At 32.3% G+C, this 12288-nt stretch overlaps 1 protein-coding gene across 1 annotated transcript in view; it reads right to left on the reverse strand.

The window, feature by feature from the left end:
• LOC134839300 (gamma-aminobutyric acid receptor subunit alpha-4-like) overlaps nt 1–9619 on the reverse strand; it is a gene marked incomplete in the record, with an annotated part of 80949 nt that extends 71330 nt beyond the window's left edge. Inside the window, 1 exon segment of the mRNA XM_063854803.1 lies at nt 8484–9619. Within this exon segment, the coding sequence (XP_063710873.1) occupies nt 8484–8673 (190 nt within the window).
• Between the last annotated feature and the right edge of the window lie 2669 nt (nt 9620–12288).

Raw genomic sequence — 12288 nt, forward strand, 5'->3', positions numbered from 1 at the left:
TCAATTTAACTTGGAACGGTTGGTCCGGATATTTTGCCACGGTTAAATAATTTACGTATTGAAAGAAACTATCAAAGTATGATTCGAGCCAAACGCATTTTAGTCTAATGCAAGCATACTCGTTTGGCAATCCAATGGTCTCCGGATCGATACTCATACGCAGTCAACTATTCTAAAATTGGTCTGAACAAAAACACTACCCAGAGCATATATATTCCTCTATTTCTTCAAAAATCGGAATCATGATCAGCAACAACTTGTGCTAGAACAACTAAATCTGTGAAAAACTCAGATCCGCTAAGGTTAATTTCAGTAAAAGATTCCAAGATAATACGGCTTTGTCATTCTATTGTTTATCTCACTCAACTGACTTGGCACCTCGGACACAAAAAGAAAGTCAACGCCAAAATACTGAAATTAAAACTATTATTAAACTTTATACCTGTCTGAGAAACAACATCATGGCACGATAGAACTGAGACAAATTATTTTTTCGTGTTATTTACCTCAGCGACTAGAATTACAACACATTTTTTAAATGGCTGTTGAGAGGAAAAACAGCGTTCAAAATTTCAAACCTGGTAGTTGATCAAAACGTGTTTGATAAAATCTGTTTGATACTAGTTAAAGAGCAGCAAAAACATTCAGGGCTATGACACGAGCAAAATAGTTGCAGATTGATTGATATTTAATTTTCACAAGCCCGCTGTAAAAAGCCGGATTTAAAAAGTTGAACTTTTTTGAGCACTTTCTCTTAGTTTCTTTCAAAATTGGAATCACGACAGAAAAGGTTTCATAATCATACCGCATTCATACACAACCTCTCTTATTTCATACTGCGTAAAAATGTTAGTCTGCGCTATGACCTTTTTATGAGAACAAATGTAATTTTTGGAAGTTAAAAGTTCATATTGCTGTTTCGAACCATAGCCCACGACCAGTTTCAAGCGTTAATAATCGACTATACTACAATTTTAGTATCAGTCTTACTAAAATTGGGGAACAATCGATTTTAATCATATAATAATCGATTATAATCTCTCTTTTTAAAATAAAACTATAATTATTTATAATCCATTATAATCGTTTTGCACAAAAGTCCATTATAATTGACTATAATTGATTCTAATCCCTTTTGTTTGTCCATTTTGTCTTCAAAGTTGCATCTAAATTGCTGATATTTTATGCTTGTTGTAGACGTTGGTTCCTATGAAAAATGAGAAAACTGTTGTTAAAGTTTTCCAATCAATTCCAAAATTTAAGGTCTGTTTTTCTTTTTTCTTCCCATTAAAGTTGTTTTGTGATGCCTTTTTAAGCTTTATTAACCACCAAAACATCAGCAAATTGATTTAGTTTCATTATTGTTTCGGATGATTTTTTTTTCATCTGCAGCGGGAACTTTTCCACTAACATGAAAGGATCTCTGTGAAACTTTTGTTTCGTGGTAAAACTTTGTGTTCAGATGCACCAAAGTGTTCAAGAGATCTCTCCTTTAGAGATTTTTTTATTAACACAAAAATGGTAACCCATAAAGTATAATTCACATATAGTTTTGAATTGACAAAGTTTTGGCAAAATAAGAGATTATAATCGATTATAATCAATTATAATTGATTTTGAGGGTTTTTTGTAAGAACTATAATCAATAATAATCGATTTTAAGAGATTATAATCTCTTGGAAAATATCATTATTATAATCAATTATAAATCCTTTAAACGCCTAAATTTGGTAATCATACTCGATTATAATTATCAAAAAAATTATCATAATAATCCGTTATAATCGATTCTTACGCCTAAACTTGGATGCGGGAGAGAACTCTTGGAAAAGACAAAGCGTTGTAATCAGTTATGGAAGTGTAAGAGTCCTGCAAATTAATTAACCACCAAGGCAAAAACTTTGAATTTTCTTCATTACTAAGTCAATTAAGTACTGCTGAGAAAACTTGTTTTGCTGCAAACTGTCGTTTTCTTATTTAATCAGAAAAACTGCAAAAAAACTGCAATGTTTATTCTTCCGAGGATTTTTAAATTAGATGACTTTTTGAACAATTGGTTGCTTATGGTGAAAAAATTGTTGAAATTAATGAGAGAAAAACCAGATTATGACAAATTTTTCAAAATGGCATTATTGAAACTCTCAAAAACAAAATCAACCAAAATTGCAATAGTTGTTAAATTCGAATCACATTTTGATTTAAATTTTTCTTTTAGAACGCAAAAATTGGACTCATGAACACCAACCGCGAATTACATTCTTTAACGTGTATATAATGAAATGCTCTTTGTATATACGTTTTTTAACGTCATATATTGCTGCAAAAGAAACTGTACCTTCCGTAATTTTTAACAAATTCTGGGGGATTGAAAATTGACAATCAGGCCTGGTGTTGGAGACTGGATAGGCTAATAATCTGATGCCCTAGGTCACAGTAATGCAGAAAAACTTTTAAACATGCTTCAATATATAAAACGAGCGATTTTTTCAAGATTCCACAAACTGTCAGCGGATTCCGCAAAGTAAGTGAATCACGCCAAATTGGAAGCGGATTCCGCAAACGTATGCGGATTCCACTTGAAACTTGAGGAACTCGCCTACAATTGCAGATTTCAAAACTGCGTAATTTTTTTTAAAACATATATTATAGTTCCGACTTTCGAAGGAAAAAATAGTTATACTTGTAGCGGTTTTTTTATTCATTCAGTTTTCGGCGATCAAAATAATAGTTTTGAAAAAAAGTTCTACCCTATTGAAGGTATTGACTCCCTGAAATTGAATTTAAAAAATTTGTATCCTCACAATTTTTTTTAGCAAAAACATGGGAGTTGAGTGTCGTGCGAGCGTCGCGTTTTGTGTACACAGAAATGACAAAAGCCATTACTGCAACAAATGCAAAAAAGTTTTATCTTCACGCTTCACGAATCGAGGCTGGGTGTTCTTGGTCTTGCGGTAGAATGCGACTACGACGACCTAATGCATGATGTTCAGCTTGTAAATGTAGTCGAATAGCTGGGTTTTTATTCTACTTCAGCAGATGTCAGCAAAGATTTCCTTTATTCGTTTTTAGACGGCATAAAATTTTTCATGGCAATGAAGGGTGGTTTAAAAAACAATGTGGTCTGTATGTTCAAAATGGAATTACGAAAATGATATTAACGCCTGCGAAATATAACTCAAAATTCACCAACTACAGCGAGTTTAAAAACATCAACCTAGAAGCAAACTTATTTCTCGACTCGCTGCGAAGTTGATAATATAAATAAAGTCAATTCAAGTTGGTCGGTTAGTTAATGCGAGAGAACAACCCAGAAGTCGATTCAATTTAAAAAAACTAGCTAATTTTACGTCATGGGTCACACGACCCTGTTTTGAATCGCCTCATTAAGTTCGAAAACCCCGGACAATACTTGACTTTTTGTTGGTTTATGCTTAAGGTTGATTAAAGAGAACAAAAGTGTACAGGCAAAAACTGGTCGAGTAACGAATGAAGACGAAGTGTGCATCCAACACCCGTCAATAATGAACTGAATAAAAAAAATTTATGCGTGGCAGTTTGATTTTGTCCGAAATAAACAATATTTTTCAAATTTTTTTAGCTTATAATAAAAAAAGCTTCCTTCTAGGTAAGCTGTTTTTTAAGCTCGCTGTAGTCGGTCAATTTTGAGCTATATTTTGCTGGCATTAATATCATGTTCGTGAATCCATTTCGAACATACAGATCACATTGTTTTTCACACCACCCTTCTTTCCCATGAAAAATATTAAGCCGTCTAAAAACGAAAGGAAATCTTTGCTGACATCTGCTGAAGTACAACAAAAACCCAGCTCTTCGTTTGTATTTAGAAGCTGAACGTCATACATTAGGTCGTCGTAGTCGTTTTCTACCGCAAGACTAGGAACACCCAGCCTTGATTCGTAAGCGTGAAGATAAAAAATTTCTGCCTTTTTTGCAGTAATCGCATGAGGAGTCATTTCCACTCAGGCCTGGGGTAATGATGAACGGATGGGACTTTCAGTGAATATTGGTATAAGAGTTGACGCAGATTCCAAATATTCGCTTGTTTTTTTAACAATTTTGAGCAATACTTTATTAAGTTTATGTCCAAAACAGAAATGGAGATGAGAGAAACGTTAAAACGCTGTGGAATCTGGGAAAATGTTTTCTCAGCCTGATCCAAAAACTGCTCGCAATTCAAAAAATTCGCAATTTGGCCTCGTAATCTTTTTTTTAAGGGTTGCTAATCAAAACGAAATAGCTGAGGCTCAGTTTTTTAGTTGGATTAAATATGACACGATTCAAATCATACCTTTTAAAAAATGTTTTGGATCATGCAAACATCATTTTCCACCACCAAATCTGCAAGGGAGAGAAGAATAATAATTTGGTCTAAGTTTTCCTGAATGTCAAAAAAAGATTTGTCAAAAAAAGATTTTTATTTTTGCTGAGCAGCGAAACATCAAATTTTGGGAGAAAAAACCGCCATCCTTTATGATAATTTCACTGACGGCAACTTGCAACAACACAGAGGAACAAGGAAAGGCGGTTGCTGGGCAAGTAGCAGAGAATGCTACAACCGTAGCCTGAAAAAATACAACAAAAAAGTTAGTGTTGTTTTTAGTGTCGCTTTTTGTCTGCGTGGTGTGATAAAAGGAGCTGAATAAAAAAACTGGAGGTTAGGTATAATCAGTCATAGTAAAGAAAGCAAACTGAAAAACAATGTTTTGTAGAAAACTTACTTCAAAAAAAAGTTCAAAATGTTTTCGAAACTTTTGCAGTTTTGCAGTTTTCTGAAAATTTTGATTCCAAAAGGCGCTAAAATAAACAAAATAAATTAAGGGTTTTTAGGTAAAAGTAAGTTTTTACGTTGTAAATTAGGCTAGTGTAAGCCTTTAAGCAATTAAAGAAAGACTGCCCGCTCGCTTAGTTCGCTCGAAATAAGACAAAAATAAAAAACTTCAAACCAGTTTTTCACAACACCGGAAAATTTGTTCAAATTTTTTTGATGTGGCTCGAATCACAAATGTAAGGGTTTTAATATGATATATCAATCAACCCAGTGCAATTAATAATTGCCGTACCTGATTTTGCGTGGTACCTGAACAGAAAAACACAAATAAAACACAAAGTTCCTCCCCAAATACAAAGTTCCTCCCCAAATACAAAGTTCCTCCCCATTTTTAATGGACTGAACAACAAAATAAACTCTTGATTAAGAAAAGAAACTGAACAAGGCAATCTGTTCATTTTAGTGATATAATTCAGCTATTTTAGAAAATTTAAGCTAATGTTTCCGTTAACTTGAGGCTTATTTTTTTTTTCGACAAATCACATACTAAAACGTTATAATTTGTTGCCTTTTTTCGCGTCACCTCGCTCTGCCGGCCGTTTTCAGGCATAAATTTTTTTGAACTTTTCAAAAGGGAAGGTTTGAGTTAGTGTTCTAGAAGATAAGCTTACACTATGGCGTCTTATACGAAGTAGAACTTCCTTTGTTAAGTTGTCGCACGATAGCTGGCATCAAATTGAGTTTTAAAAAAATGTACATTTTTTCAAACAAACTCATGTCGCAAAAATATTTGGGTAGCATAAAGTTTTTTCTTCAAACTTTTGGATTTTCATTTACGCAGCTGATACGTCGAAAAAAAAAACACTTTTCGGCATAATTTTTCTGGCGAAACGGCAAAACTAAAATAAATTTTTCAGCCAAACTTCCCTAGTCTCATTATTTAACAGCATTTTGGGCTCATACCGAACAAAAATATTAAATGATTTTGTTTAATTTATTGGAAACAAATTTCAAATTCAGGAGTAATTCTTAACACAATTGCGATGCTGCAAGCAAATTTCAAAAGTTTTTTGGCTGGTGTATTTAATTGAAACTAATCATGTTCTGACAAAAAAAGAAAGCGCTTTTTTTTCTTGACCGAAAACAACCACTTTAATTTTTTTTCCTCATAGAATTTTTGAAAATTTTATCACGAATTTCAATTGTCAATAAACTACTCCGAAAATATAAAAAAGTTATTTAGTAGAAAAAAAACAAAATAAGTGTTTTTCTAGGTAGAAATAAGTAGAAAGAATAAGTGTTTTTTTTTTCGGGGAAATAAATAAAGTTCAAAACGTTTTGCAAAATTTGCATACCTTTTTTATTTATTTATTTAGGGATAAAAAATTTCAATATTTTAATTTTTCAGTTTTCACAAAAACAAAAAAAATGTATTTCATCAAAAATTTTGTTACATTGGTCAATTTTGTTCCGACAAGGCCCATTTTCAAAAAACTCAGACCTGGTCACGCAAATTGCTATGCAAATTGCGCAAAAATGGCAAAACATATTATGCCAAAACCTCCATGAGCAAAATACCATACCAACCAATTTCATGTACCAAAATTTATCATACTATGAGATCCCATGCCAATTGCAACAGTCACAAAAACTATCAACAAAAAATACTTTTAAAGCATGGCCAGAAGTAAACCTAAAGTGATGATACTTAAGTTCGCGCTGTTCATGATCATTAAAAAATACTTTTAAAGCATAGCCAGAAGTAAACCTAAAGTGATGATACTTAAGTTCGCGCTGTTCATGATCAACGCAAATTCAAGATAACCAAGCACCAAACTCAAACGAATTCATATTTTGGACTAGCACACCCGCACTGACAAAAATGGTTTCGGATCGATTTAAATTGATTTTAAATCGATCCAAATCGATTAACAATGTACATTTTACGAAGTTAAATGGATTTTAAATCGATTTAAATCGATTTTTTTGAAAATTTTATGGCGATTTAAGTGTCTAAAAAATCGATTTAAATCGATTTGGATGGATTTTTCGACTCACTAAAATCAATGTTTTTGCTAACAAGGCGAAAAAAACACCCTTTAAAAAATTGTTGGATTTTTTTTATTCTCGATTTTTGGAATATAAACACTCGTGCCATATGTTATAAAATTCAATAAAATTATCCACATGAATCAGATTTTAAGCTCGAAAATAGGCAATGTAATTATAGAAAATTTTTGTAAATCCTATGTAACAAACAAGAAAAGGGTCAGAAAAAATTAAAATTTGATCTCATTAATCTGCAATTATATTATAGAAAATTTTGAAGATAAATCAAATTTTGTGCAAAATTTCGGATAAAACGAATCAAGAAAAGGATCATTATAGATCAGTTTTTGAACTCAAAATATGCAAGAAAATTATAGAATTTCATCGATATTTTGGTCTTTTTGCTGGGTCTTTTTTATGCTACAATACGCTATGGATGTAAAATGAAAAATGATAGGCAATAAATAAATGCAATAGAAATTCGAAACTGATAAATCTCGAATGAAAAAAATCGATTTAAATCGATTTTAATCCGTTTTAATCCCCTTAAAAATAAAAACAAATTCAGACTGAAAAAAGGCATTTAAATTGATTTAAAATCGATTTCGATCAGTTTTTTTAGCTGGGATTTAAGATCAATTTAAATCGATTTTAAATCGATCAAAATCAATCTTCATCTTTTTTATTTAATCTTCGTACTTTTTTCATACTAAAATCGATCTAAATTTAATCAACGTAATTTTTTCATACTAAAATTGATCTGAATTTAATCAACGTACTTTTTTCATACTAAAATCGATCCTAATCCATTTTTGTCAGTGCGGGTACTGCTAGCATGAGCTTAATTTAGTAGTAAAATGTTGGAAAATTTGCACAGTTTGTTTGAAAACGCATATAATGTATAAAGCAACGTAAAACAAAGACAGAAACACTCTGGCGCTGCAGCAAATGGAGATTATACAAGTGCACGAAAAGTTAAATCACAGAAGGGCAAAAATATAAGTTCAAATAACCTTGAGATGCGGAGATAACCCAAACTCTGAACAAAAGCAAGCAGACGAAATCCCAGTTCACCATAGCCACATAATCTGCATAACACCATGACCGCCATTTGGATATCCCGGATCGCTTTAAGCAGTTTTATCTTTTCGATAGTGGAAACCAAAATGCGGAACGCACTCTAGTTTTTGGCGATATTGGAAACCTCTTCTTTTTCAATTTGTACAACATATACCTCTGGATTGGAGGTTATTAACAACTGCTAACGGCGTCTAAAAACTGCTCAGCAAAAAACGCTTATAAACCTATAACAGATTTTTAATTGCTTAAATTGCTCAATGGTGGCATTATCCCGAAACGATTTCTGATCGGCTTTGAAATTGCGGCGTTAACTGGTTTTTCGTCTAATTACTAAACCGACGAGACTTTCAGGGATCTTCAGATAAGAGATCAAAGGAAAGAGCCAAAAAATTGGTTAATGCTGACATATTTAGCTTTTTAGGCTAAATGCCGCTCCGTTGTTATCACCAGTTTGACCTGTAGTGGCTGATTTTAAGATGTCTCTTAAATCATGTAGATGTAAGAGGTATATAAACTTGTTTTATATTTTGACAAATTCTAGTGGATTATGACTTCCTCGACTGACCTTTGTGACTGGGTCTGAGGTGTCTATTGTAGTCAGCAGGTAAAGCGAGATTGTTGGCATTGTGCACGACATAGCTGGCGCTATTGTTGTTTTGCCCCCCTTTGGTGGTCCCACACTTGACAAGCAGCAAAATAAGCAGGAAATAGTTAATCATAATCCAATTTAGGATGAACCAGTTCTGGTAAAACATTCTGGGAAAATTTAATTCTGACGTTTGGAAAATTCAAAACGATTGGAATAACTGCTTTCTCTTGTCATGTAAATGATGAAGCGTCATTAAATATAAAAACCACACGGAAAATTATTATTTGAATGTTTTTTGAAGCTTCACAATAGCAAATTTTTTTCTTAAATAAATCTGTCACGCTGATGTTTCAATAAAAAAAATCTGACAAGGATGAAATCGTAAAGGAAAAAAATTGGTAAATAATCGACCATTAAATGAAGTAGTTACTAGGCTGGCATTAAAATAATGTGAATAACGAGGATTTTCTATCTATGGAAATTGAATTACATTTTTTTTTCACCAACGATGAAGATTTAAAACGATTGGAGTAATTGTTTTCGCTTGTGTTGTATGTATAAACCGAAGTGGCATTAAATATTTAAACTGCTCCAGTGTTTTTGGTAAGAAGGAATAATAATTTTAAATTCCCAGCAAAGATCGAATATTGCACCATCCAAATGTTAATAACATCCGATGCAAATCGATTTTTTTTTATTTGTTGGAGCTCCCTTTAAAAGAGTTACTGAAAGGAACATTTTGATCTGAAATAGACGACACTAGTTCTAAATCAGTGCTACATACAGTTGTTAACAAAAGCACACCAATGAAAAAAAGAATACTAATTTTAATATTTTATGCTGGCTCATCATCCAAATATGTATTAAAGTTAAGGGTAACATAACGACATTGTTTTCATTGGAGCTTCTCGGTTGGGTTAGCCCAAAATTTTTTTTATTGGATTTTGAAAGTGGACATATGGTTATTTATAATTAAATATGCAACTGCTATAGTCAGCTTATCCCGTTGATGAAACAATAAATAAAAATAACAGTTGTCGGCCGATAAGCTCTCTTCAAATTAAAAGCCTGGAGTTCATCAGTTGACCTGCTATCATCACTTTTCTCTCTTTATATATTTCTGTTCAGCAGTTTTTTTTAATCTTTTGGTTAATTTGTATTCATGTTATATAACTTTTTTCTTTTGGTTAATGCTTTTTATTTTTTGGTTATTTGATATTCACTGAAATGATTTCATGTAAAATTTTTCTTTTGTTCTTTGGAATTTTTTCTTTCAGATAATGACAATTTTTTCAGTTTAGCCAACCCGTTTGGCCCTAAATTCAACGAAGCACTGAAAAGAACTCAAACCTGGTATGAAATTGGCTCCAGGCCTCCTACTAAGATTTAAAATGAACAAAGTGTAGCGCTATGGTCAACTCTGAGCTGATTTATTTATTGGTTGATTTGCATCCTTGGGCCATAGAATGAAATAACAGCAGATATCAGTGAATGCAATGCCATAAAGCCACTGATAATAACAACACAAATTTCAAAGACAAAACTCTTTGGGTGCTGGTGGGCAAACATTCAACAGTGCCAACATCCGATAGTACAAAGGAATAATAAGTTGTAATACTAATGAAACCTTTCACAAGTTTGATCGAAAAACGGAAAGTTTTTTTCAGCCTTTTTATTGTCATTTGTAAAGTAAAATTGTGTTTAGGTTGTTTGCATAATTGGATTTTTGCAAAATTTTCTTCTCTCAAATTCTGTTCTGGACCATTAGTTGCGCACTGAGCTGAAAAAACCATTTGATGAAAACTTGAAATCATGATTTGATAATTTAGCACAAGTACTCGAATCTTTCTCAAAACCTGAGCTAAGCTTATATTGAAAAAGAAGTGGTTGAACCCAAATAACTTTGAATGCGTCATTTTGGAAAGTTCTTCTAATTCGAGTGCATGAAAACCAAAACTCCTATAATATGATGGGAAAATTGCTTGAACAAGTTTAGCACCCTAAACAGAAGAATTTTCTCAAATGACTGATACTGCTCATTGAGATCAACATCATGAATTTGCGAGGGGCTTATCTAAGGTTTTCTCGAGGAAGATTGCAAGGGGCTATTCTAAGGTTTTCTCGAAGAAATAAATTTTCCGAGCTTTACCAAATCAAATGAAAAAATTTACTTTGCCAAAAAAAAATGGATTCTGGATTCAATTAGTTAATTTTTTGTGGTGCAGTTTCCGCAAGTTTATTAATTTGAAAAACAATCATTGAAATTACTTTATATCATTAAATCAATAACTGGAATTCAAAACCGATTGCATATTTTACAATTGAGTTTTCTAAAAGTTTTTCGGAAAACTTCCGAAAACTTATTTCAAATAATTCCTCTGCTCCAGAAGCTTGATTGTGATTTTAAAAATGGTTGTGCATTCTGCTAGGTAAAATCAACCAAAATTTACAAGCTCAGTTTTTTTACGTGAGTGATATATACATTGTTGAATCAATTCGAATAGATCGCAAGAAATATCAATACTGATAACCTTACCATATTTGATTTTGCTTTCAGCAAATGAACTCAATTTGACAAAATTTTTAAAAATTGATCCAACTTTTTTCTCTAGTAGAGTGTTTAGTATTCAACTAGCCTCTTTTGGTGGAGTTTTTTTTATACTATCTTAAAAATATTGATGTATTGAGCTCAAAATTTAACAAGACTGCTCGTATCAAGGCGAAGCCCTGAATGTACCGACTGCCTTTTAAGGTTTTATGGAGCGGTAATAACATTAAAAAATTAAATGTAAGAAAAAATAAAATTGTTTTTTCCAAAATTTGAAATTTTTCATGAAAATCATCCCCCCACACGCCATATAAAATCCAAAAAGATAGATTTCACTCCTTGTAACAAATCAATTATGGAAAATAAGCTTCTTTCAACCAATTTGGAATGATTTTTAAGACGGATTAACTCTCCGCTCACGCGTTAATAGCGCGAAGTATATCGCGCGTTAATTGTCCCAAATTGGCCAAAATGGCAATCTTTAAACCCCCATAACTTTACGAAAAATGATCACAGGTGAAATATCTTTTCAAATTTGAGCTCAGGACAACAATACCTTTTGAATGATATAAAAAATTTCTGTCAAAAATGGCTAGTTATAAAGTCGAAATTTGTCTGAAGAAAAAAAAACCGACCCCGAGCACAAATATTCCGTTACTTTCGTATCGAAAGTCGGAACAAAAACTTTTTATCTTTGATTATTTATTTGAAGTTATGGGGGTTTGTAAAATGTCATATCATTTTAGCCAATTTGGGACAATTAACGCGCAATGTATTTCATTTTACAACTCGAAGGCAAAAAAATCCGGCTCTAAAATTTTTCCAAGGAAATGTGAGACTGGAAATTAGTCTAGTTGTTTTGTTACTTTAGCGAACTCTTTCATTTTGTACTTTATATGGCGTGCAAAAAATGATTCATCACCCTCTCTGAAACAGCTCATATATTGGTAAAAGTTTTCCGTTAATTTAAAAGTCAACTCATAGACATTATAAGGCAATTGGAACAGTCTTGACTTTCGAAGAAAAAGACGGAATATTTGTGCTCGGAGTGTTTGGTTTCTCCAATGCATATTCGAGTTTTTAACTAGCCATTTATGATGGGATTAATTTACATCGTCTGAAAAATAATGATGTCTTAAGCAGAAATCTAAAAAAAAAAAACATTTTTCGTTTAATTATTTGTTGTAAATATATGGGGTTTGAAAGTTACCAATTTGGTCAAAATGGGATAAT

This window comes from Symsagittifera roscoffensis, chromosome 2 (assembly GCF_963678635.1).
Source record: "Symsagittifera roscoffensis chromosome 2, txSymRosc1.1, whole genome shotgun sequence".
Taxonomy (NCBI): domain Eukaryota; kingdom Metazoa; phylum Xenacoelomorpha; order Acoela; family Convolutidae; genus Symsagittifera; species Symsagittifera roscoffensis.